The 26079-nt window shown below is 53.3% G+C and overlaps 7 protein-coding genes across 7 annotated transcripts; 1 reads left to right on the forward strand and 6 right to left on the reverse strand.

The window, feature by feature from the left end:
* Window positions 1–3967: 3967 nt before the first annotated feature.
* J4E93_000800 (uncharacterized protein) lies at window positions 3968–5330 on the reverse strand (the record flags this gene model as incomplete). Its single annotated transcript, XM_049338758.1, has 2 exons — window positions 3968–4689; window positions 4742–5330. 2 exons carry the CDS (start codon window positions 5328–5330, stop codon window positions 3968–3970), a joined length of 1311 nt encoding a protein of 436 aa, XP_049204643.1.
* Window positions 5331–12175: 6845 nt separating this feature from the next.
* J4E93_000801 (uncharacterized protein) lies at window positions 12176–13567 on the reverse strand (the record flags this gene model as incomplete). Its single annotated transcript, XM_049338759.1, has 1 exon — window positions 12176–13567. The coding sequence occupies one exon, from the start codon at window positions 13565–13567 to the stop codon at window positions 12176–12178; it is 1392 nt and encodes a 463-aa protein (XP_049204644.1).
* A 624-nt stretch (window positions 13568–14191) lies between these two features.
* Window positions 14192–15941, reverse strand: J4E93_000802 (uncharacterized protein; the record flags this gene model as incomplete). Its single annotated transcript, XM_049338760.1, has 3 exons — window positions 14192–14521; window positions 14602–15634; window positions 15688–15941. The coding sequence occupies 3 exons, from the start codon at window positions 15939–15941 to the stop codon at window positions 14192–14194; spliced, it is 1617 nt and encodes a 538-aa protein (XP_049204645.1).
* A 455-nt stretch (window positions 15942–16396) lies between these two features.
* On the reverse strand, window positions 16397–17608 carry J4E93_000803 (uncharacterized protein; the record flags this gene model as incomplete). The annotated part of the gene is made up of 1 exon (XM_049338761.1): window positions 16397–17608. The coding sequence occupies one exon, from the start codon at window positions 17606–17608 to the stop codon at window positions 16397–16399; it is 1212 nt and encodes a 403-aa protein (XP_049204646.1).
* Window positions 17609–18294: 686 nt separating this feature from the next.
* On the forward strand, window positions 18295–19220 carry J4E93_000804 (uncharacterized protein; the record flags this gene model as incomplete). The annotated part of the gene is made up of 2 exons (XM_049338762.1): window positions 18295–18363; window positions 18417–19220. 2 exons carry the CDS (start codon window positions 18295–18297, stop codon window positions 19218–19220), a joined length of 873 nt encoding a protein of 290 aa, XP_049204647.1.
* Window positions 19221–19487: 267 nt separating this feature from the next.
* Window positions 19488–20181, reverse strand: J4E93_000805 (uncharacterized protein; the record flags this gene model as incomplete). Its single annotated transcript, XM_049338763.1, has 2 exons — window positions 19488–20027; window positions 20173–20181. 2 exons carry the CDS (start codon window positions 20179–20181, stop codon window positions 19488–19490), a joined length of 549 nt encoding a protein of 182 aa, XP_049204648.1.
* Window positions 20182–23923: 3742 nt separating this feature from the next.
* On the reverse strand, window positions 23924–25016 carry J4E93_000806 (uncharacterized protein; the record flags this gene model as incomplete). Its single annotated transcript, XM_049338764.1, has 2 exons — window positions 23924–24943; window positions 25005–25016. 2 exons carry the CDS (start codon window positions 25014–25016, stop codon window positions 23924–23926), a joined length of 1032 nt encoding a protein of 343 aa, XP_049204649.1.
* Window positions 25017–26079: the final 1063 nt, after the last annotated feature.

Here is a 26079-nt window from a genome sequence, read left to right on the forward strand (position 1 = left end):
TATGACGCGTGAAGAGAACCGTGGAAGGAAAAGAAGACAAGTCGTCGTCTAAAGCGCTGGGCACCTACCACCCAGTGGGCTGTCCCGGACGCTCTTCTCGTATGCCCAATGACCTGTGCTCATGGGCTGATCATGCAGCTTCGCGTGGGATGCCGGCGATATGGCACACTAAAGGCAAACCTTGCTAATTGGGGGTGTGCAAAAGGCAACCATGGTCGATCGTGAACGTTCGCCTTTGTTAGTACGACGCCAGAATGGGAAAAGCATAGACAGAGGCTCAGCTGTCACGCCGTTGGAACTGGTACAGCGCACGGAGAGGCTGAGCAGCGAAACGCTCTGGGCGACTGTCGGAGACCGCCTAGTTGCATATGCGCCCTTCGGAACGCCTACCCGCTGTCAGTCTTACACCTGTCCTTGTTGTGTACACGGCCGGGTGTGAGTGTGCTGTTGTAGCTTGCCGTGAGGAATGTGTGACTGTGAACACCTTTTTTCGGGCCGGTCGTACGTGTACGGGAAGCCGCTTGTGTCTTGGGCGGAAACGCGGGAGTAGAGGCATGTCCAATTGTTCGTATGGCGGATGCAGCAAACTCAAACGCAGTGATACGCTCGTAGATGGCGGATGTCTGCAGGTGGCTAGATGAGGACCATCGCTGTGTTACTTGCGTTGTCCAAGGGGGCTCGTTACAGTAAGGGGCGTTCCGAAGCATTGGACTGGGCGAACACATGTCGAGAAGCGGCGCAATGCTGTACCACTTGTGGGGATATCGTGCTAGCATTGAGCAACGATCTGATCATGTTGTGGAAGGTTTCTCGCAAGTGGCTGATGAGGCAGACTTGGGTGGCTATCGTGCAACCATGCAGCGCCATTGCATGTTCTTTGTGCGACTGACAAAGTTTGGCATCGCCCTAGGAGGAGAAGGAAACATGCGGAGATGCTCGCCAGTACGGAGATATTGGGGATCAGTGACTTGGAGATGTATTTCCGGTGTCCACGAACGAAAGTGCACTGGTGATGGAAGGTTTTGGGTTCATGACTTGGAGCGACGTCTTTGCTGGTCTGGCCCGATGAACGCCCAAAGTACTGTCGATGTGCAGTGCCACGGATAACCGCATCGGCATGGAGGCATGCTTTTGAGATGTCCGCCTGGAAGAAGGGTCGATCACGTTGAAATGGACGTGCATAGCTAAAGGAACGAAGAGATTCCAGGCATCAGGTTCCAGCAACACAGCACAGACTGGTACCCGTAAGGTGGATGTCAATCGACAGACCCGACAGTCTGTTGTAGGACGGAACGGTGACACCGACAAACAACAAGCCACGAAGCTTACTGCGCGCAAGGTCCGCTCCTTACTTTGAGGCCTCAGATCGGCAATCCCTACGCAGAAGTAAGTATCCGGTGTGCAGTTTACCGAACCTGTTCGTCTATCTGTGACGCCGCACCTGGCATGTCACATGCTCACAAAGCGAAAGCGAGGTACCTTCGGGGCGCACGAAAAAGCATGCTTCTGGGGTGCGTACGGGTGTCGGAAGAAAGAAAGAATTGGATGCAAGTACGGTATACGGTAGCATGGGATGCCTCAGGCAAGTATTGGCGAACAGCCACAATATCCAAGAGCCGAGGGACGATGTCATCCCGTACTGAAGCGAGATTCAACGTCGTCCAGGCTGGGTTTCGTCGATATAGCCCCCATATGAGCTGATAGCAGATCTTTGATGCCGTTGAGTGACCAGGGCACTTCTCCCTATCGCCTGAGACGGTACTCAAGACCGTTTTTGCTGCTCAATGTCGACTAGCTCTGAACCAAGTTATGGTGGCTATGGAAGCATGCAATTCACCTAACGAATGGGGAAAGACACTCTCATCGCATCAATAAGTCTGGACCAGGTTTTTCGGTAAGACGTTGAGTGCCCAGGTCCTTCATCGCCACACTTGCGCATGCTGGATCAATAACGTACGGGAAGCTTGTCGCATGCACAAATCTGACAAGACGGCCGCGGGGTGGGATGCGTATGATGCAAAAGGATGGGGTTGAGGGATTTCTTCCTGGAGTGTAGCTAGCGGCAGAAGGAAACGACGCCCGCGGGCTGGGTGATGATTGTTGCCACACACCAGCCGCTGGCCTTGGCAGGATGTCATCCTTACACCAGACCTGCTCCGTCAGCCATTCTGCACGTCACTCGACGCCATTACCCGCGCGGTGCTTATGCGAAATGAGTGCGTATTTGCTGATTGCTGGAATGGCTTCGGTATCGACGACATTTTCCTTTTTCGATCGCCTCGTCACGCTCGTCAGATGACGAAGGATTGGCGGCCGCAAAAACAAAAACTCTGCAACGGTGCCCTTCCATGCTTGCTTGGGTGTCGCGATTGGTTCTGTCAAGAGATTCCGGTGACGCCTCACTGCAAGTGTAAGCGGATGTACACTGTACGCGACATGCTAATGTGTCTTGGGAGCATCGGTAGCCGATACGACACAAGGGCAACGGAAGCTGGAGGACGTTTGGTGGTTGACTGGAGAGAATCAGCCCTCCTTGGAGGCCAGCTGACCGGCCACGAAGCGAGACAGGGACCTCGAAAATGGCGTTCGTATGGCCGAGACATGTTTACTGCTGCCTGCGTGTCATTTCGTGGTATGCCTCTTGTGGCAGTAGGATCCGATCCAGGAGGACAGATGCCGTGCAGGTCCAACAACATGTCAATAACAACACTACACCATCTCAGCCACGAGTAGCTTAGCATAGCCTTCGCCTCGCCTACCTCCATCTAGAGTACATCGCGTGGCCTGAGGAATCCGTTTAGGCGGCCGCCTGTCTCCCAACAAAGATCTGCGCTAAGGGAATGACAGAAAGCGCAGAGATGAGTCTCGATCCTGCATTCAGGTCATCAACCGGCCACGACCTGCATCCGGTATCCGCTCTTCTCCATCCATAATTCCCCTTGGAAGTGCGCCTAGCAATCTTACACATTGGCTTAGCCCTTTAACAGTTAGGTTGTGGAGGCAGGGCGCAATCCCGGCGTGATAGTCCCCGTCGAGTCAAGACAAGCTACTGCACACTTGCACGCTCAGCACGCAGATGGCCATGCACACATCGGTCTTGGTGGAACCTGTGATTTGCTGGTGGCGGTGGGCTTGCAGCGACCATCGCGATGGAGACTTTGCGGGTGCATATGGATGATGCCCAGGCCGTGGGGCCTAGGTGGAGTGGCTAAGCAGGTGGTTGGTTGCGAGATGGATTGCTCGCGCAAGTGTATGCATGTTTTGGGCTGGGTGCAGAACTGCGGCAGGGTGGCTGCAGATTGATGCGTTGTGTGAGTGGGTCAACAACGTTGGTGTGGTCGATGCGCACATTCGGTGGGAGCATCGTGGACAGAGGCATGGACTAAGGGCACTGTCAATAGAGCGTATTCAGTCAAGTGATGAGGTGCGAAGATGTGGCTTGTTTAGTCTGCTGTACGACTTTCGTCGCAGCGACCGTATGATATGTTTTTGCATTTGTTTGAGTTTGTTCATGGCAAAGATTTGTGTCCTTCTTTTTGGGACCTGCTACCGTACATTGTTGAGCTAGTGCTCTGGTATCTCTTGATGATGGGAAATTCGAACGAACGTGACGGCAATGAATCTCTACCGATCCAATGCCCAACAAGAACAACTCCGGGAAAATGCCTATTGACCCCACTCCTACTATACGTGGCAGAAAACCGTTGAGATAGCCACGCCAGAATCAAACGCCGTGCCATCAAGGCGCCGAGGTAAACGTAGTAACCAGATAGTTCTAAAGTCCAAGGCCGGAGTATCATCCGGACTGGTCTAGTTTTGAAACGCCAAAGAAAACAAACCGCACCAACACCGAATGAGAAATCAATCGCTGTTCGTGTCATCGTGACTTTTTCGAAAATTGTATAAACACATCGTGAAGAAGCATATCGTAATAGAAAGGGTCCAAAGGTCCAGAAAAAAGGGTGGCTTAGTAGACATGGACCGGAGCCATCATCGATGGCTGGAAGGACACATGCTTGACCAGGTTGGCCGCCTGGATGAATGGCTGGAACCACGTATTCGCAGGTGGCTGGGAAACGTATTGTTGTTGAGGCTGCGGTACTCGGGAAGAAAACTTGGGGACCTGAGAAGAGGAAACGTGTTGGTACGAAGATGTTGAGGATGCGGATGAGGCTGATGAACAAGCGGAGAAGACCGAGTCGTTGTCCGAGTTTGAGCTTCCAGATGAGGTGGAGTGCTGGAAGGGTGATGGTGCGTAGGCTGAGCCAGGAAGAGCAGCAAACTGGGGGACTGCGGGAGCCTGGTAGTAGGCGTTGTACGCAGCATCCCGGCTGTAGTCTACGGGGCTGAAGGGAGGAGAAGACAGAGGCGTTGAGACAGCTGACTTGGTTTGGGTGAAGGCTGAGCATCGGAGGATCATCTCACGAATCTCAGGAATTGTTGCCCTGTTGGCGGGGTTGAACTCGAACATGCGCCTGAGGATGGCGTCGAGCTCAGTGGAAACGGGAAGAATGGTCCTCAAGAACTTGGGGTCCTTCATGAAGGCACGGAAGGTGCTGTCCTCGAAGGATGCTCGCTTCCATGGGTTGCGTCCACAAGTGAGGTTGACAAGCATGACTCCCAGACTCCAGACATCGTTGGGCGCTGAGGCGTAGCATGAGTAGGCCTTGGGTGCTGATGTCTGACATTCTGCAAAAAGTTAGCACGTGACTTCAGATGAGTCAGATCATTTCGAACGTACCTGGAGACATGTAGAAAGTCGAGCCGCATCCAAAGTCGGAGGTGACAGCGTCGGTAGTGGCAAGTCCAAAGTCGGCCAGTTTGCAGGTCATTCCTTGGTCAGTGACGAGAACGTTTTCTGGCTTCAAGTCCCGGTGGTAGATTCCAATAGAGTGGCAGTATTCCACAGCATCCAAAACCTGGAGGAAAGCGCGCTTGGCCATGGCATCGTTACCAACGTACTTGCCCTGCTCGGTGATGTTGGAGAACAGGTCACCTTCTGGGCAGTATTCAATGACAACATATGTGCAGTCAGGGGCGTCCATGATCTTGACTAGAGAGACAACGTTGGGATGAGCGCTGGCCTGGTGGTGGAGCTGGATTTCTCTTTGTTGGAACTTCCTCTGGCGAGGCTCGAGACCAACCTTGTTGAGTGCCTTTACGGCATATGGGACGTTGGTCTGGATGTCCACGGCTGTGTACACCACGCCGTAAGCTCCTACACCAAGAATGCCGGTCAATTGAAGTCGTCCAGCAAGAAGTTGACCTAGACGGTCTTCCGGCGCGCAGAATCCATTTTGGGTTGGGGAAGCAGGGGGCGTCGGGTACATATTGTGAGTGGGAAGGGTAAGAAGTCCTCGTAGGTCCAATGAAGGCCTCAAGGACGATGTTAGATGATCCGGAAGATGGAGGTTGACCTGGTCCGTGTGGAAACAGCAAACAGTCCCGGATGGAAGAGTCAGAAAGAGAAGGTATTAGAGAGTAACCGGATCCGGCAAGTCAGGTGACTTGGAGGTTGCGACGGTAAGGTGAGTTCAAGCAGTCGGGTGAGGAGTGCTTGTCAAAGACTGAAGAGGCTGTTGTAGTTGACGAAGGAATGTGTTGGAGGAGGGTAGAGTAGTGTGAGGAGGTAGTGGTGGTTGTTGTGGTGGTGGTAGAGGGTGAGGCGGGATATGATGTATGTGTATGAGGACGGCTGGGCAGCAGTGATAAAGAGAGGCTTCCTGGGAGGGCCCAGGTGGCTATTGGCTGGCGTGGAGGCCCCGGTTTTTCGTAAATATAGGGAAGGAGCGGCGCTATGACGAAGAAGGATGGGGCTACAGAGCGAGTGCAGGCCATCAGCGATGTGTGCCATGGCCTCCGGCACGCACATTCAGACGCTAACGTGTGGTTCCACTCGCGCAACCCACCCTGGCTCCATGGCTCGTCTCAACGCGCGCAGGGAGGCGAGAGTGAAAGCGGCCGGGGGCTGCAGTGGTGTGAGCCGTCTTTACCCAGTTGGACGCTAGGCCGTGTCCAACAAAGACAGTCATGCAGCTACCGAGCGGCCGGGGCGTGTCCTTGATTCACCTGAATCATGCCGCCTGCGACTCCGCTGCTCACCGGGCGGCTGTGACTTGGGGCGAATCAGACGCCTGTCAGCGCAGAGAGGGTGACACACAGGCCTGCTCTCGCCGCGACAAGTGCAGCAGCCTCGAGGCACCAGAGGGAGCCATGCAGCGCGCGATGTGCACCATGGTGCAAGCGGACCCGCGCGCTGTGTGTGTGGCGCGAAGCCTGCCCGGCCACTCGTGTCCATTCACTGCTGCCCTCACTGCTCGCTCCACACGCGCTCGTCAGCTCGCAGAGAGGACACTTGTCCAGGGCGCAATACGGGCGCCCCGTCTAATTCGCTGCCTCCCCCAGCCTCTGTCCTCGCGCGGCCCCCTGATCGCAGCATCTTGTCACCGGCCGATTAGACGGCCCACCAAGGCTCCAAAACGCCCGCGCCTCGCCCCAAGCAGATGCAGCTATGCAGTTCCTTGCCTAGTGCTGCTTAGCCTCCTCTGCAAAGCCTGTCCAGGCTTACGACGTCTCGAAAAGCCGCGAGCGCACGGGCGGCGTTCGATAGTCTTCGACTCTTCGCTGGCTCCGAGGCCCATGACGAATGCAGCCCGCCCAAACGACGATCTCGCAACGCTGCGGCACTGCTCTGCATCTCTGACTGTCATGCCGCCAGTCGACCTTTCGTCCCGTCTGCCTGAACCCGGTGCTGTGTCTAGAGGACGGCACAGTGCCTGTCAGCAACCCGCGGTCACGTTTCGGGTTTCGTGTTGGTGGACCTGTTTTTCTTTTCCGGCGCTTCTGATCATCGTTCTTTGTCCTTCAATCTGAAGCCCGTGGCCGTGGCCGTTGCTGCCATGCGCAAGGGCGAGCTGCTTCCAGCTTTGGGGACCGCCAAAGAGCGTTGGCGATGACACATGGCACTTGATGCCCGATCGGGCCCAGTCGATCCCACGACCGCCAACCTTGTTGCGCCGGACTTCGCCCTGTTTGTGTAGCCACCTGCCATTGGCCTACCCAATATATTGCTTCTTGACGATGACTAACCGAACCGTTCGCCATGAGCAGCGAGCTGGCCTCCCTGTCGCTCGGCTCCGTGGGCAATTTTGTCTGGACGAGCTGGGCCCGCCAGTGGCACGCTATCGTCCACCAGAATTTTCGAGACTGCTCCGCCTGGCCAATTAATGCGGAGATTATTTTGTGTTTTTGTGCCAATCATCATTCGCGCCCTGCTAGACCTACGTGTTGTTGCAATCCAGTCATGGCCTTGTGACCTGGCAGTCACCGCCTAACGCTGTCTCGCTGTTCCACCCACACCGGCCATTCGCTCAGCTGTTGCTGTCGTGGCTTATTGCGCAATATGTTGGGGCGAACTTTTGTTCATCTATGGTTTGCCGGTCGTAGCAGCTCCCAACGAGTAGAAACGGTAGAACGTCTTCCAAGGCTTCCAGATCGAGGAAGCAGAGCATTCTACCGGTTCGTATCTCATCCCGTATCCATGCCCGTTGAAGGGATAACCGACTCGACTTGTCCGCATATGAGTCGTAGGAGCTGGGATGTGCACCAGATTGCGATGCTGACCCCAGCGCAAGCGAGATAGCCGTGCAAGCACCTGCAGCTTCCAATTCTTTTTCTGCTCTCCGGCGTCATCCGTGCAGGAGCACAGAGTCAAGCCAAGTCCGCTTCCCGTAGGCTAAACTTACGAGCGGGAGTCTGTGAGTGTAAGGGACCGAAGATCATGTCCTGAGCGAAATTGTTCCTTTGCGGGTCAATATCATGGCTGAAAACTTTGTTGGTATTCGAGATGAAGGAGCCGTTCCCAAGAGCATGGCCGCGGGTGAGAGCTGAGCCGTTCGATGCGCATGGTAATTTGTCAGGACGCTAGCAATCTCTTTCATAGAGCGCATATTTTGTGTCTTGGTGAATTGTGAGCGCGCTGCATAGTAACATGCAGTTTGCAATAGTGCAACCCGCAACAACCTCCATCCGTCAACATGCCGTCGTTTCCAAGCATCGTGCTGTCTGCTTTGATCCGTCCGACCCGCCGTAGGCTGCTCTATGCGCGTTTTCGATCCCGCTGATTCAGAATCGTGCATGCTTTCCTTGCCGGACAGGCGTTCTCCACAAAGCTCGAGCGTTTCAGTGGAGGTGGTCGAGAGTCGCAGCCTCCAGTGCATTCACCGCCAAATGCTGACCAGCGCGAAATTCAGGATAAGCCCGTTATCGATAGTCATCGATAAGACACCCGCCAAAACTAGAATGCCCCGCCATCTCAACCTCCTGCGCCCTCAAACTCTAACGGCGGCAGTGTGATCAAGGGAACGTCCAATCGACATGTGGTGCCCACTACAAGTGTCTCGACGGCTTACAGATCCTGCGACGTGGCGTCTGCGGCTGGGGGCAACATCAGGCGACGCCAGTGACGATACTACCAGATCAACCACCCACATTGCAGGGCCCAGTCAGATCCAGACTTTGTGGCCACCTAAAAACTTTCGTGTGGCCAACGAATGACAGCACATCAGCCTTGTTTTCCTCGTGCCTACTCAGATCTTGTTTGGTCCCGCTGAAATTGGTAGGCTGTGGCAATTAAGAATGCTGGCAAAGACATGCTTTGCGGCTGTGTACATTTCCATTGGCCGAGCAAAACGCATAGCAAAATATAGTATACACCGCTCTGAGTCGGTCCGAAGCTTTTCTAGTCGATCTCCAGGCCGCGCGCAGGCAGCAAACGTTTCGTGGTTACTAAGGAAGGACCAGACTCCGCAAGTCTTGCAGCGCCATGTCGTTATATCATTATGCATTGCGGGAACTTCACCCTGGCGGCGTTCTGTTCTGACATAACAAGTTTGGCTACGAAGTGGATATCTGTCTATCCTACGTTGTTCTGTAAGGTTTACGGAGGCCGTCTCTGTTAGCTGATGATCTTCTTGGGTTAGCTTGCGCGGCTTCATCGCGGATGCCTGCCCAGACGTCATCATCGGCGGTCGGTGATGCAAGACCCTGTTCATCACTTTATTCTGATACAGCACGCTGAGGTCAGATCTCTCATCGTGCTTCCGAAGAAACCGCTTTCCCAGGGTCCGATCAGCGAGCACATGCATACGCAGGTAGCAACGACGTAGGAGCCCACTTCAACGAAGATTTCGGGGTCTGGCTCGTCATTCTGGCAACGTTCTTCACATATCGACCAACATCATCACAACTCATCAAAATATTGTTCCCGGCTGGTGCCTCAGCAACCGGAGTTAATTCCACATGTCTCGCGTCTTTAGATCACCCGCTCACACACCCCCTTCACATGTCAGTCCCAACAGTATATGCAGCAATAACGACGCACCGGAAACTTCGTCAAGCGGCTTCATCCAAAGCTTTGAATTCAAGCCACCCGTGTGCTCCACCATGGTTCATTGACAGGAAACTGGAGTCTCCGTCTGGGGCCCGGCTTGTTGGCGAAGCGTGAACTCTAACGCGTCGCTTACACGACCCTATACTGGTCGCACGCGTGCGGTACGAGTAATCGAGATGGATGATGAAACACCCAGCTCTAGCAGCCCTCTAGTCGGCGGTAACTATCCACCGAACCAAACTCTACACTCTGGCAACCCAGAGGAGATTGGATCGGCAGGGACGTCGGACCTTCTGCGGCTCTGTTGTGTTGTTCCATGGCTTTTCTGGACGAGTACAGCCGCTCGCGTTGAGCTTAGTCGTGGCTATGGGGTGATTCGATCTGAGACTCTGAGGGTCCCGCAGATCACAGCGGCCACGAGTAATCTGCGAAGTTTCTTCCACAGTAAGGTCCGACTACAGGGCAGAACTCCGGCGTCGAGACACCGTACACCGTATGCATGGTGAAGTGGTCAAAAGGCGTTGAGCATGTTCGTCGCAAAGCCCGAGAATTCGCGCGCAGTCGGGTTTGCACTTGGCATACGCAACTCTCCATCCAAGTGAGGCATCTCCAGTCACGTGTCGTGAACATTGCAATCAGCACGAAGATGTCGCAGTCCTCGTAGGAAGGAGAAACACTTCTTCCGAATGTGATGACAGTCATGTGAGCTGCTCACACCATTTGCCACATCACGAAGCAACGTCAGCCTCATCAGCACAAATCTTACAACCTTCAATGTTTCGCCTTCCGTATCTCAGTAATCACCTGATGGGCATCTTCACACAATGCCATCAACTCTTGGCTCTTAGCCCTACCAGCTCCATCAAGCCCAATACCCGCGCCTGCCCGCCGTTACTCACATGTTTCGCCATCCACCATGCATTGACAGCCTCATACCCAGCTCACACACAAGGACAACCCTCGCGCTTCAGATCCATCTGGGCGACTATACCATGTCCTGTATACATAGCCACGGGATCCTCGTCTGCCGCCTCGCACAGATGGGTCTGCCAAATGCCGTGTCTCCACCGCCTCACCAACTCACTCGCCTGCTTCCTCGTCGCTGCTCCATCTACCCGTGGGCCAACAGCGCAAAACATAAGATGAAACAAGCCTCACCTTTTACAAAATGTTCTCGCAGTGTCGGCAGTGCAGAAACAAGCTGCTACATCTTACAGCCGCAACGCATCTCCGACTGCATCGCATCCCATCAGCTGACCACATGGAGTCGGTCCTTGCTTGCATCGTGAGACCTGATAGACTGCCTTGCCTTACGCTGCGTTGCGTGTTCAGCGGAGAAACAAACGAAGATGCACCGCGCTGTTGCTGACGAAGTAGATTGCGCCGCCAACACTCGGTCGCATGCGCGTTACGCCCGGAAGCTGATCAACACATTGACTCATCACCACTAACTTCCCCATTTCCAATCCATCATCAATCCAGCCTTGCACCTTTTTTTCGTTCGTTCAGTGCGTTCGTTCGACAGATCCAGGGAGCGGCACGGGTAGCAAACTACTGCAGGTCATCGATGCGGTTGCGCGGCGCTCGCGGGCGGGGGTTAGGCCTAAGAAAAGGTCCAGTCGCTCTCGCCTCATCCTTTGGGGGCGACACCAGCGCTTGCGTGATGCGCTTTCGGGCAACCTGGGCCACTCGATTGCGACAACGCCATGAATAGAGGCGCGCGTATGTGGGTTGGGGTAAGTAAAGCAGGTGGGTGAGTGGTTTCGTGGTCTGGCCTAGCCTGGCCGCCTTGCTGAGGATGCGGAGGGAGGCGGTTTGGGCAAGTGGGTGGTCTGGAAGTAGGCGCTGGTGGCAGATGCGTGGGTGCGGCGAGGTGCCTGGCGACCAGTTTAGCAACCACCATCTTTGTTGTGGTTCTGAGACGGTGGTCTTAGGGGTTGTTGATGGTGGGTTGACTCAACCTTGACGGAGGGATGGTTTAGATCGGAGTGATGTCCGTAGACGCTCGTGGCAGATGTGTGTTTACGGCGTGGCTTTTACTATTTACCGCTGCTGGATGCATGTGTTAGGTGTTGATCACATTGACAAAGCCGTAGGATTCAACTGCAGGATCAGAACGCCCGATCGTAAGGGGAGTCAGGCATCTACAAGGCAAACTGACACCTTGACGCTGGTGACAGCCTCGCGGGCGCTGATGTTTCATCGCTGGAAGGTCATGATGCGGATCCATCGTATTACTACCTGATTGCGTTGATATCTTGCAAAGATAGTGTCTTCTCCTTCATGAGCCCAAAAACCAGGAAAATATAAAAGCAGACTTGTATGTTCTATAAGTAATAACAGCAAGTAGTTGTTTATTACTACAAGGACCAATCAAACACCTACCTACATAACATTATGAATGTCATTAATTCACGAGCCTACCAGAATTCGTTAGTTTGCTGACGTTCGTTTTCATACCAATGTAGATAGCATGATGTCTTGTCTCTCCATCGTATGTCGTGCGCGCACGAAAGAGTTGGCAACATTCAAGCTACAACATGCTAAGATTTGCACTACTTGATATCCAGGAAACCTGTTCGCACAAGCACACCCAAAAGACATTGCCGGAATGATCGTGCATGCTGAAAGTAAATGTGTGCGATAGCAGCTCATAAGTCAAAGAGTGCGTCCAAGATCCCGAGCCCAACATTGTTCACCACCCCATCACGAACGCTCTGACGGCACACTAAAGCCAGTTAGAAAATCCTTCTCGAAGCCGTTGTCCATACCCTCCATAGTCTCCTATATTCGAGATGCTTCGTCATTGGCCGCATCCATGTCCTCCGTAGTCTCCTCGGTTCCGGATGTTTCATCTCTTGCCATGTCCATGTCCTCTGTAGTCTCATCGGATCGGGTTGCTTCATCTCTGGCCGCGTCCACATCTTCCGTAGTCTCCTGTGTCGCAGATTCTTCAGCGGCGTCTTCAATAGAGCCCTCTGCGTCCGCGCTCTGCCCAAGCCTCGTACGGTTTTGGTGCTCTCCCCAGGGATTCCCCGACACCTCCTCTCCGAACACCCTACTACCCCTCCGCCTCAGACCCCTCAGTTTGAGCGTGAGTTTGTGCTGTGGCTTCTCTTCTTCCCTGATGTCATCAACGTCCTCTGTCTGGACCGCCGTGGCACTGCTGCGACTGCTGTTGTCACTTCCACCATCTTCTTTCTCTTCAACTGGAAGGTCGAGGTATAAGTTGATTTCTCTCAGTATGCTGCCCCGATCACGACTTGATATGCCTCCGGTATTTTCCATATGGGTTTTGAAGTCAGGATACGTCTCGCATAGCTCTCCCCACGTGGTGCTATCGCCCGGAACGTCGTTTCTGTTGAAACCGCCGCCACGGGGTGAATCCTGTGCGCCGATATAGATGACGTCGCGCTGGGACCAATGAGAGGCTAAGGCGTCGAAAAAGAGTCTTTGGAGTAGTTCCATCCCGGCGGAGGCCTGACTGTGGCGGTCTTGTCTTGGAGGAGGCGGGGAGCCTGCAGATTGGTTTCTTGCGACAGGATCGATGATGGCGATACGACGTAGGCTCTCGGCGGTGGTGTTAGCGCAGATATACGCAATATCACTCGCTCGAATGAGAGATTGCTTCGCGTCGGATCTTGTCGACCGGGCGAGTGGCTCGACGAGCTTGTGCAGTTGCCGCATACCCGCTTCCCAGTATTCACTCGCTTCGAGCTTAGCCCCGAGGAGGCAGGCTTCAGCATGTGCTCGTAGGCTACGGTAACCGGTAACAACTGTGTTCGGACTGTATATGCTCGAGTTCATATACAGAACGAAATCGGCAAAGGCGTTGGGAGTGATGGTCGGGAGGTGGATTTCGGAAATCGTTCTGTTAGCGGCGATTATCTTGTCGAACATGCTTGAATGTCGTATTAGAAATGCTTTGGGTATTTGCCAGGTTCGTTGATTTGACTCTGGTCCAACGATAATCTTCGTTGTGCCTGGAATTACTGGAGCACTTGTGACGGATGGATCGCCGGATTGGTACGGACGGGTGGTTTCGGGCTTTAACTTGAGTGTCTTGTAATCCGATCTGGCGGTGCTTATGTAGCGTCTATTGTACATGTTCGTACTTCTAGCGGGAAGTGCCATATTCGCTGGCTCGGCGTGTGCGCTTCTTCGTTGGCCGATCATTGGCGAGGTGGGAGGTGGGGAGCGGTGTAGTATCTGTGATGTGCCGGGTGATGAACGTTTCTATGATATGTAGGCTTTTTGGGTGCAAGTGACGGTGCGCAAACGGACGCAATATCGCGTGCGCACTCTGGGTGACCGGCGATAGTGAAAGTGACCCCGATATAAGTGTTGCGTTGCTGATAAAAGTGAACGAATACGGATGTGTTGCAGTAAACATGTGATGGTAACGGAATGTGATTAGATGAACCTGTTGTGATGATGAATGTGTGAGGGAATGATACATCGAGAAGTTGACTTATGGGGACAGCACTGGTCCTGGCGATATGGGCAACAACGACCACATTCCATGGTACTGCGACCGAGCGAGGGTCACCCGCGATTGCCGCAAGAAGTACAATACCCATTCGAGCGGAGTATGGGGCATGCATCGGGGAATGAACGAATGAGAGAAATCGCAAGGACGATATGCTCGCAAGACACGGACAATGACGGCACGTAGTGAAGTGTTGGAAGTGAGAGCATCGCAAGGTAAGGCATCGTTGTGGCTAAGCCGTATCAGGCAACCACGACCTTGCACAAAAGCAAACCCCATCTCATCCAACTCCACGACATCCCTGACTATGATCACGCAAGCGCCTTCCCATCTACCTCCACCATCACGACCCTTGATCCCACCTGTTCTCGCTCCAGCCCACCCGTATCGTCCCTCCCCCCATAACGCTCACCAGCACGCCACTTCTCACCGAAAGTATAAAACACCCACGGTACCGGCGCGAAAGCAAGAGCGATGAACGCAAGCAACGAAAAAGACCACCCCACATCGAGCTTTTGGTACATCTTGTGCGAGAAGAGAGGCGCAAGACCGCCGACGAGCGAGCGCATGACTGAGCAGGCGGCCATGCCAGATGCGGAGTGGACTGGGTAGGCGTCTAGGATGTATGTGCCTGTGAAGAACTAGATGAGAGTTAGCAGTTATATACCGAGTCTCGAGAGCCAACTCAAGACGATACATGAGTTGAGGAGGATGAACTTACGATAGCGCTCATAGACCCAGCACCAAACACCGCCGTTCCGATCAATGGCGCAATCCAGTGCACACCATACTGAGCCGTCCAAGCATAGATGAACAACCCAATACTCACAAGTGGGAACCAAAATATCATCGGTAGCAATCTGTTCTCCGGTCTCATGTCGCCCTTGAGTGCCTTCCGCTTGACGAGGCTGTCGCTAATTGCAGCGCCTCCAAGCATACCAACGAGGTTACCGACAGCCGTACCGAGATAAGCAAGACCCAGATTTTTGGGCGCCCATCCGTAAGTCTCGAAGAATGTTGTCGGGATGGTCGTGTACAAGATATATAGGGATCCGTATCCGATAGCCGTGAGCAACGGGGTAAAGAAGATCGGTCGAGACAGGAAAAGCATGCGTAGCGGCATGACCATCGCCGTGCGAAAAGCTACCAACTTGCTCGTCCCAGCGTCCAAATCAGACTTGGCCCTTAAATCCTGATTTCCCGTGTGTTTCCGCAACTGTGCAGCTTTTCGACGGAGTAGAACCGGTTCATACGTCTCCGACAAACATACCATGCTGAGCGCCGTACTCACCCCGCCCAAAATAGCAGTAAGATAAAATATCCACCGCCACCCTCTCGCAGCGTTGAGGTAGCTACCCGCTGTAGGACTAATCGCTGGACCGAGATTATACGCCAATCCTATCAAGGCCATGACTCCCCCGCGTTTGTCTTTCACCCAGAGATCACCGATGCTGGATGGTGCGAGGGCGAATACGCTACTACCGCCCACGCCGGCGAGGAAGCGGAAGACAGCCAAGGTGCCGAGAGAGTTGGATCGTCCGCATGCGAAGGTGCTTACCGTGAAGAGCACGTTACATCCGTGGTACAGAGGCAGTCGACCGTATTGCTCCGAAAGAGGACTTATGAGAAGGGGACCGAACGCGTAGCCTAGGACGTAGATACTCAGGACGAAGGCAGAGAGGTAGGCATCGGTTGATGCGAAGTCTCTTATGATGTCTGGCATTGCTGGCGCGACGACGGAGGACGTGAATGGTCTACTAGAAGTTAGCGGGTTGTGATTACCGTATGAACGAAGCAGGATACGCACGATACAAAACACATGATGAAAATGCAACCGATATTGATGTCCTTCTTCCACGAGAGAAAATTCCTGGGGTTTGCCGCATCGTCGTTGCCGTGCCAGTCGACGACACTCAACTGTCTTTCCTTGCTACGTCTGAGGGTGCTGGGTGTGTCTAGCATGTTGGAGCCCGGACTTGTGGTGTAGCTGTTGTAGATGCTCGGTAGCTCTTCACTTCTATAAAGCTCCAGAGCTTCTTTTCGTGTGGAACTGTCACTCATGACGTTCGCCGACGGGCAGGAGTGGATTCGAGTAACAAAGAGTTTCAGGTTTAGCGATCACGCGTAGTGGGAGCAAGGAGGGGACCAGAAAGCCGAATTGGTCTGCGTTTGAGTAACGTCGTTCACGTGAGGCGTCTTGAACAGCCCTGTGATGGGGTTACGAAATGTGATGAGCACGTCATTTGGTCAAGATGAGTTCACGTTTGGAGAGTTGCCGCTGCCGCGTGGAGGACGCTAACACTCCAGCGCTTTCCATTTCCTATCTTCACGGAAGGAGTCACTCGGAGTGGTCCCAGTTCACATTGGCAAGTAGAAGGAAAGCGGTGTGAACGGCTGGTATTGCGAAATCAGGAGGACGCGAAAGTTGGTGCGATCTCGGCTTTTCTTGTTGCTTCCGACGGCCGGCTACTTACATTAGCATGGGAATGAGAACGTCTGAAGTCGGCCGACAAGTGCTACCTGTCACTCTCGACTTGCACAGGATACTTCTCCAAACTCTCATACCACTGAAGCGTACTTCCGATCATGAACGCCCAACTACCCCAGAAGGTACTGAGCGACGCCTGGTATTGCGCCCAGCTCCTAGTATCATATCCGAACGCCGGACACAACGTGAAGCCGATGCCGCCTATGAGGTTCCAGGCCCCGACCCACCATCCCAGCGTTCGAGGAGCAGGTTTCCACCATTTGGACTGAGTCTCGATCATGAAGAGGGCTCCGGAAATGATGAAACCTATCCCGCCAACGACTTGAGTTGTCCAGTAGAGGATTATGGTAAGGGTTTGCGACATCTGATCGTATATGCCGGGCAGTGCAATCAGGCCCGCGATCCAGAAGATTGTTGCGCCGAGCAGCTGGGACATGGACGCTATAAACCCGAGATTGTGAATGTAGTGGGTCCGTAGTTCTTCGTTTGACGGCCACCAGACCCAGGATCGCTCTTGCGGCTCCAAATCGGGCTTTGGCTCGGCGATTTGTCGAGTCCTGACAGCATGCCGTTTGTTGTGATGGTGCGTGCAATGCGACTTTGACGGCCGCAGCTCTACGCGTACATCCCCCTCCTCTTCATGCGATAGGATCTGCTCCACCGCCCATCCGAAGCACCCCGATCGGCCCTCATTCACAGCTTCTGCTACAAGGAGGAATGACCCAACCTCGAAGATGCAGACGCCGACAAACGCTGTTATGCCCCCACCATACAATTCCTCGTTTGTGAATTCCGAATCTGGTCGTACCAACGGCAGGAATACGAAAAAGGCATTGAACAACCATACTACGCTGCCCAATGTGAAGACAAACGCGACGTCGAAGGAAATATCCCATACGGGGAAGTATGTGAACATCCGCCAGATGTTGCGCGCGACGCTGCGGAAGGAAGAAGTCGGGCGTGGGGTGTCGTGGTTGGCCGAGACGGCGGTCTGACTATGTTCGATGTCTACGGCGTGTCGTCCTTTGCGGTCATTGCGCGAAGTCCACTTGTAGCGAATGTCGGGACGGTCGTCGTGACGATAGTGGGCTCGCGTGGGGTTGAGGAAGGGTATCGGACCGGTGACGCGATTGTCTTCGAGGCGTAGGCGGCCAGTACCGTGTCTCACGGGTTCGCGTGCTGGGTGGAAGGTTTTGCTGCGTTGCGTGCTGCGCGTGGCTGGGCCATCGCGACTTGTCATGTCAGCTAGCTGTCGTCAACTTGGGTGAGTGTTGCTGTGTCGTTAGCATTGATAAAAGCTATTGGCATGCTCGCGAGATAACTAGCGAGAGAATATCGCGAACCCATGTTTGGACGCGAAGATGCTGCCGGTCTGCGTCATAGCCCCAGATCGTTGGAATGGTTTAGCGTTCCCCAGCCCTGCTGAGTCAGCACTCTGCCTAATCCTCCGCCTTGCTACGCGCATCACACTCGAGCCACGCAGCTCCTCCCTAGATGCGCGTCACAGACAAAACATCAATTTTCAAAGTGCTGCTGAACACAACATACTCAGAGAGTCGTCGACAATATCTTAGAAAGTTTCTGGTAGGTACTTACCTAGGTAGGTAGCCGGAGATAGGGCAAGCCCGCGATTTGGTGCTGGAAGAGAATCGGTATGTCGCTTCTTCATCCAGAAGCTAGTGGTCGTCTCGCCTGTGACTTTTGTCTTACTTTAGTCTTCTTTGCTATGGTGGTTTCCTACTGAAAACTCCGTGGCCCATAGAACTGGACTGATTGGGACTCTCGCTAACTCGAAAGACTAAAGCACTGTAATAGTCGGCCATCGCGAAGCGACTTCAAGACAAGATGTTCGCAGGTAGGTCAATCGTACTGATCATGACCATGTAGTTTGCTGAACCCAGATTAGAACGATGCCGTCTCATCACGATGGATACGCGCATTCCATCCAAAGCAGACGCTCCCGAGTACACCTTTGCTCTTGCCTACCGAAAGCCCGTACGTACACACCTGGGCTGAATTAAGTATCGGTGAGATCTAACGAGAAGCAGGAACCTATCCCCAAAATCTGGAAGGCGATGGCAGGTTACAACGGCGTCAGTTTTCTCGATCTACCGCGAGAACTAAGAGACATGATCTACAACCACATCTGCACCGACCTGCCACAAATCGGAGACGGATGGCGTGATAAGCACGATGAGGGAAGATACGGGATCCCCGCCGCCACTGAGGCTCAAGCCGATATATTGCACGACTGCAATATCATGAGGACGTGCCGCCAGGTGCATTGGGAATTCGCCGAAATGCTCTACGCGCAACCCCTCCAAATCTGCAGCCCCATATACGAGTTTCAGACCCAGTTCATCCTACCCGGCTCGCATATCTTGCCCTTATCGCCAACATACGCACATCTTGTCAAGAAGGTGGCCGTCCTCCATGACACGGGTATCGGGAACATTCGAGACTGGTACGGCAAATTTGGGACGGATACCTCATGTGAGCATCAATGGCGGCATGTTGTCTCGGTCGCGACGCAGTTAGGAAAGCTTTTTCCTAGGATTCAGACTGTGCGCGTGCTCCATCGTATCTGCCCACGGGATTACATTTATGATACGACATTCCTGACTCTGTGCGGACTACTTGGGGACACCAGAGAGAAGCAAGTCGAACTGTCTGAAAAGTTTATCAAGGGTGTGTGTTGGAGTGATGGGAGACCCGTGAAGCTGCCACCGCAACTAGAGCTGGTGCACTTGGACTTCGACACCATCGTCGAAACCCCTTTGGTTGAAGCCATGAAGAACGTGCGAGCTGCAGAGCTGCAGAAGAAAGAGCTCAAGGGAAAGCAGTCAGCGTAAATCAGCTTCGCTGGATCTGTCATGTGGGTTCAAACCAATACAATAGAAGCTGGGCAAGAAACAAGTTGAAGACTCCAATGTGAAACAGTGGTATCAAAGCCAAAGGCCTTTTGCACACTTCCGGCGCCACAAGGTCATCACCAAACGCCACCGCTGTGCTAATGATACAGAAACCGTGGTAATAATACAAACAAACCCAACACAAGGCCTAGGCCGACCATCATTCCAACAACACATGATACACATCGTACATCACAAACCCCACCCTCACCTCGCCTTGTTATCCCCCTTCCTCCCCTTCTCCCTCTCATCAATCTTCAAACCCCTAACCAACTGCCGTCCCATCATCCTCGAAATCTCCTTCGCATAGTCCGTCATGCGCATGCTATTCCTCTCGTCGTCGCTCTTGCCCTCATACGCCTTCTCGCTATACGGCGGCGGTGCATCTGTATACCGCGCGTACTCCGCTTCGATACGCTGGAGGTTCGAGTTGGACGACGAGCTCGAGTCGCTGCGGTGGGTTGAGGAGTGGTTTGACGAGTGCGAGTGTGTTGATGGACTCGGGAAGGACGTGTATGAGGAGTTGCGCGCTGCGGAGTCGTCTGTAGTGGAGGCTCCAGAGGGTCTTTGACCAGCAGCGGCGGCTTTGGCGATGGAGGAGGCGGAGTCGTGGCGTGAGGAGAGCATCGAAGAGGGGGTTTCGCGTTCGTTGACGCTGACTTCTGGGTAGTGATCCATTTTCGCGTTTGGGAATGACTCGATCTCGTAGTAGCGGTAGCAGTAGCAGCAGTAGTAGTGGTGTAGAATCTAGAAAACAAGATCTGAGATCTTTTGTATGACTTGAAATGTGGTGTGACTACTAGCGTCCTTTGATGATGGAAGTGTTATTGGTTGCGCGTGTCCTGCTGCTGCGGTCGATGGCTGGGATGTTTAAACAGCTGCCTACTCATACCACGCACATGATGTACATGACACAGACCCATACCCAATCCTGTAAGTAATACTACGACGTCATTGCAGCGCCATCGTGCCCAGCCACGCTTTGGCTATCGCAGTCCGGAAGAGGAAATGATGTGTGGCTCATCAGAAGACCACGCCTCAAAGACAGGAGTGCGGATAGTGCTCGGTTTCTACGACAAACTGGCGAAGACATTCCACAGCTGGCAAACTCAGTTTTGGACTGTTTAATGACATGCGATGATCTGGGAACATGATGATGCTGGTGATGAACGTTATCGGGGAGGCGGACACGGAGCAAAGCGAGGCGCAAGCGAAGCGAAGGATGTGTGGCGTTGCGAAATGGATGGGTCCAATGATGTCATTCATCACCATCAGCCGTGCCGTGTCGCACAGCAAAGACCGGAAAGCTGAGCATGCAGATCACAGGACATGATGAAACAATAATTGGCATATACGAAATGATGGGGTATCTTGGGTCCGCACAGTGGACAATGCGTGTAACGTGACAGAGTAGGAGATGGGCGGTAGGACGAAAAGCAGGTACTGAGCCCCAGCCAACAAACCTCATGCCCTGACTAGACCCCTGACGGCGTTCTTGAGCTTCCCCAACCCCCGCGAACTCCTCTTGTGGGATTTGTGTCGCTCTAGCTCCATGGCCGTTGGCGCGTTGAAGTTGCCGCTTATTCTTCCAATCTCGCTCCGCGGGTGGTGTTGGTGTGCTGGTGACGGCGAATAGTACGGCTCAGCTGATGAGAATCTCCTCGGACGCCCCGTGTCGTCGTCGGAATACGACGATCTCAGATATGCTGAAATGACGGCTTGTTGAGACAGTTGCTCATCATCGGATGACCGAGGTGCGTGGTGTATCCGTGGTTGATGCGAGTCTGCACGCTTCCGGGATGATGGCATGAACGATGCAGTGCGCTGGTTTGGGTCTTCAGGTATATCGCTCATGGAGTATTTCGCTAACATGAAGTTAAGGATGGCGTTGGTGGAAAAGGTGTTCATCGCTTACGGTGTAGCGGTTGAGACCTCTCCTGCCGCTCTTGTTTCTTCTGTTCCTCCATGTTCGCTTACTCTTGCCAAAGAGTCTGTAATGTATGATAATGCGCCGTTTGTAAATCTTGCGCAAACTCTTTCCGTGGGTGATAAAGTGAAGATGCGCAACGCTTGAACGCAATGAAACACAACAAGAACCTCGAAATTAAGGAAACACCCACCTTTTCATACTTATCAACATAGCTATCAAGTAACTTCGCCCAATGCACGTGGTACCATGGTAAAATACCATAATCCCACGTCATCGACTGTACCTCCCAATCAAGTCCATCCCACGAGAAGCTACAGAAGTCAAACCGCGGATCGGAAACAAGACGGGTAACCGGTCAACCTAAGCCTCGAGCGCCCCGCATGCTGCCAACTTGGCGGGCGATGATGTCCAGTTAAGGTTGCCTCGCATGGCATAGTACTTGTAGTGTTGGTGTCATCCGGGAGCCCGTATCCGCGGCTGAAGTGAGCGCTGGGTGATGTGAATGGCGGGGTTGGATGCAGGGCAGCCTTAGCCATGTCGCAAGTGATACACGGTGTAGATACGAGGAGATCGGCACAAGGCTGTGAGAGATCGTGAGATGGATATTCTGGCGAGTGAAGTGTTGCGATGGCGGAGCGATGGATTACATGACGATATTGGGGCAAGAATGCGACTGGTCGACGGACCTTCATACTCGGGGTATGTAAGGGAGGTGGCGCACGCAGCAGCCAAGACGCAGTTCAAGTGCCATCATGATGCGCCCGCAAAGAGTGTACGAGCTGTACAGTATTGTAAGACGCACCTCATGTAGTGCGAAAGTTCTCAAAGGAAAACCGTTCGTGAGGGTGGAACAGGATTGGCATTGCAGGTGGGCATCTCGACATTACCTAGACTGTGGGGGTAGGACCGAATAGCATCTGCCGAATTCCCATCGAACATTCACACTCATCTCTCCAAAGTGCGATCTTCGAAATTCGCCTTCATCTCGCGAGCAAGAAAGAAGCTCTCAAACACGTTCCGTCGTCCTGATGTACAGGGGGCTCATCTCCCCTCTGCCCTCGCTTCGCACCCTCGCCCCGCCCAAAGTGGCAATAATTCCTTCCAAACACCCCCGTCGCTTCTCCTAACGGTGCACAGCCAACGTCCTCCGCCCTGCCCTTACTCTCCCACACAGCAAAGATGAACACACCATCGCGCGCCGACTTTTCCTTCTCGAACAATGGAACAACTCACAACCTAAACATAGTAACACACGTGCAGCCACCTCACGTTTTTCTTCAAGGCACGCTATGGCGATCTGTTAGGGCCGAGGCGCAGCACAGCAGGCCGGCGGCCGGCCTCGGATGCCTGACCGCAACGCGTCCCACAAGTGGGCCTCCGAGATGATGATGGATGGGCGCTGACGCGGTGTTTTTCGAGCGCTCGACCGTCGGACTCAGCCCATGTGGGTTCTTTTCGATAAATAGGAGGAGGGTTTCACCATGGAATGTGGGTGAGCTGTTGACTTTTTGGTGGGCTTTGTTATTACTATTATCAAGCTCTATATATCGATTCAGATATTCTTATCACTATACAATATATTTGCGCAACTATCAAACGGGGCACTACTTCCTCTTCTCGTTCACACACATCACGGATTAATAGGTTAAGAGAAGTCGTTCGTAGCAACTTCCAGGTTTTCTCGTACGTACCACCTCCACATCCTGTCATCCCGCAGCGGGACGCCGGCCGAGCAACAAAAAGCCCTCAACAAGCATCATCCCTAACGCGCTTCCAGGGGTCTACGCAACATCTTCCCTGATCCACCTTCAAAAGCCATCTAGAACCTGCCCACATAGCAGTACTCCGGCCAGCCACCCCGACAACCAACCTGTTCTTGGCCCTCTCCAAACCCGTAAACAAAGCGTCACGGAACGAAAGGCATCTACGACCTACCACCCGCACCCGAGCACACACGAATATATTATTAGCCAGGACACGAGCATCAATATTGTTGTTGTAGCTTTCCCTTCGTATTCAGGAAAGACACGGTACACTACTACTGTCTATCTTTAACTTTCGGCCCTACCGCATCGTACCGTACCCGCAACCACTACCACCAAAAGCACGATACGATCGACATACCAGACCCTCGAAAAAAACCTAAAAATGGATTCGCACGCGCAAACTACGACGATCGATACGCAAACATCGTCTGCATCGTCGTCACGAGACTCGTCGCCTAATACACCCATCACACCTTTGTCGCCTGCGTCATCGTCGGGTAGCGGATACTTCTCCCGTTCGTCGTCCGGGCTGGCGTCGCCGCAGGTGCCGTATCACATCATTGTTACGTTCGATGGCAAGGTGCGCGAGATGCTGCGGATAGAGAGGCAGAGTGAGGATATGGGTGAGGAGCGGAGGTCAAGGCGGACGACGCCCCGACCCAGGTATTATGCAAGGAATACCGAGGAATAAAAGATGAAATTATAAGTTGCTGTTTGGAGGGATTGGCGAAAATGGCGTTTACGATTAAAATGACTTGGGCATACTGGAAAAGACAGTTCGCGACGCTGCGACTGTCATTGGCGATAAGGAATGGGATACAGAATCTGCGCAAATAGCTGGAATATTGTCGTAATTGTAAATATAATTGAGAAGAAGGGTCTTTATTGTACCTACTGTTTACAGAATCCAACAAGAAGGAACTTCGCCACTTACAACCCCTTCCGCATCATTCCACCTTCACTTTCTTAGCCGCAATATCGCAGTACACTCTCGGCGACGACGATACCTCCCTCTTCCCCAGACTCGAAAGCGTTCGCGACGCATTCTCGGAACGCTTCTCAATGCGAATGATGCAGCTCTGTTGGCCCTGGTCTTCATTCACCACCCACATCCTGATCTTGTCCTCGACGTCTTCGCGACAGATGATATGTATCTTATCATTCAGCCCGTGTGGCTCCACTGCGAGCAGTCGTCCAGACGTAGGACCGAAAGGCGGATCAACTCCGCGTCTACTCCGCGACAAACGGATTCGGAGGTCGCACACCTCATGGGCTAATAGAGCAAAGCCTTCGAGTGTGAGGCGATCCATCGCGAGTCCCATCAGGTAGAAGAGCAGCGTCTCGTCGTGCTCGCAGCCTGCTTCGCCGTCCACGGTGATGAAATCTCGCAAGGCGGAACTTTCTGCGAGGTCTGAAGGTGGGACCACGGATTCGCTTCGTGGCCAGGTGATGAGGTGGAAGGGGATTGCGGAGTAAGGGAGGAGCTGGTAGCGCATGCGACATGGGTTGGTCTTGAAGGCATTTCGCTCTGCGAATCTCCTGGAGGAAGGCTTTTTCGTTACTTCCTTCGGTCCATTCTTGATAGCGAGTACGCGGGCGTGAGGCCGAACTTGGCTATTCGTTATGACAAGTGCGTGGGCAGGAGGCTGAACTTGGGTATTCCAAGCATGCTGGTATTGCTCGGTGATGGAGGGCGAACCCGGATGAGCATGGGCTGTCGACTGTGGTGGAGGTTCCACTGTCTGCTGGAGAGCATCTTGGAGGCGAAGTGCCTCCTTCAGCGCGAAGATGAATTCGCTGTCTACCACCGCGTCGAAGAGCTTGTATAGCTGTGAGGGGTCGCGGAGGTCAAACTCTTCTTGGCCATGTTGCCCGATCAATGTCACTGTTGAGACAGGTTTCTTGGCCTGGTTCACCCTGATGAATGCACGTTGGGTGATGTTCTGCTTGAGGCATCCATTTGGTGTCTAGTATCTCTGATCAGCTTTCTTCCCGTAGGATGCCTCAGACTCGACCATGCAAACTTACATGGAGATACATCCGATTGGGAACGATAAAAGTCCATGAGCCCGAAGGCCAAACAGTGTTCACAATAGCTGCCAAAGCAGTCGTGCGATTGCCGGCGGAGAAAGCGTCCTGTGCTAGGAGCTCGTATGCTCTCTGGAGTTGCTGGGTAACGGGCTGGTTGTTCCGAAGCTCCTAGAAGTAGCACGCGTATGCAACTCGGCGGAGATTTAAGAGCTTTTCTTCAAGAGTGATGTGGTAGGGACCATTGCTGAATGATGCATCTGAATTATTCCACCCGAGAAAAGAAAGCAGCTCATCAGGCAACACCATGATTGTTTGGTGGGCAGGTGATGTGATGAAGCTTTGTTGGCGACGAGTGCGTAAGTGAAGACTCGGACTGGAGTTGTCTCCAGTGATGGCCGCCTACACAATTCCTGAAGAAAATGTCGTTAGCAAGCCTGGATAAAGCGGTTATGGGTTCAAAGAGCTACTCACCCGTGTCGAGTAGCCACGACGCAAGCGGTGTCAGTGACTGTCAATGTTTTCCGCAGCAGTGATCGAGGCGAACCTCAGATCTAGGCGTGTCTTCAAAGCGGGCCAGTAGCATTGATGTTGTTTGCTTGCAAGATCGACGAGTTGAGAAGATGAACTTGTGATGGGATGAGATGGAAAGTGTGTGGTTGCAGCTGTTGTTGCTCAGGAAGAGAGAAGGAAACCCCGTCACTCCGCACCTGCTGAGGTCAGCAGCGAGGAAATGACGACGGCAGATGCACTATGAATACTGATGTAAGAATCGATATCGATGTTCCTCTGCTTCGGTATATGAGTGTACATTGTGGCTCATAACGCTCCACTTCCGGGCCGGGCAGACGGCCCCCGACGGGACGGCCCAGCTCTATGGCATGCCATTGCGGTATAGCTAGTACATTCTTAGCTCATTCCTTATCGTGTACCAGAGTATCTTGATCTTGGAAGGCCGGTCCGGTGTTGAGTGCGAAGTTCTCGTGAACTGGAGCGTTTCACGACACTGGCATCGCTCGAGTTTGTCCATTGCCGCTGCTCATGATACTTTTCGCACTGCTATATTGTATTTGCC

The sequence above is a fragment of the Alternaria ventricosa genome (assembly GCF_023758065.1).
Source record: "Alternaria ventricosa strain BMP 2768 chromosome Unknown scaffold_1, whole genome shotgun sequence".
Taxonomy (NCBI): Eukaryota; Fungi; Ascomycota; class Dothideomycetes; order Pleosporales; family Pleosporaceae; genus Alternaria; species Alternaria ventricosa.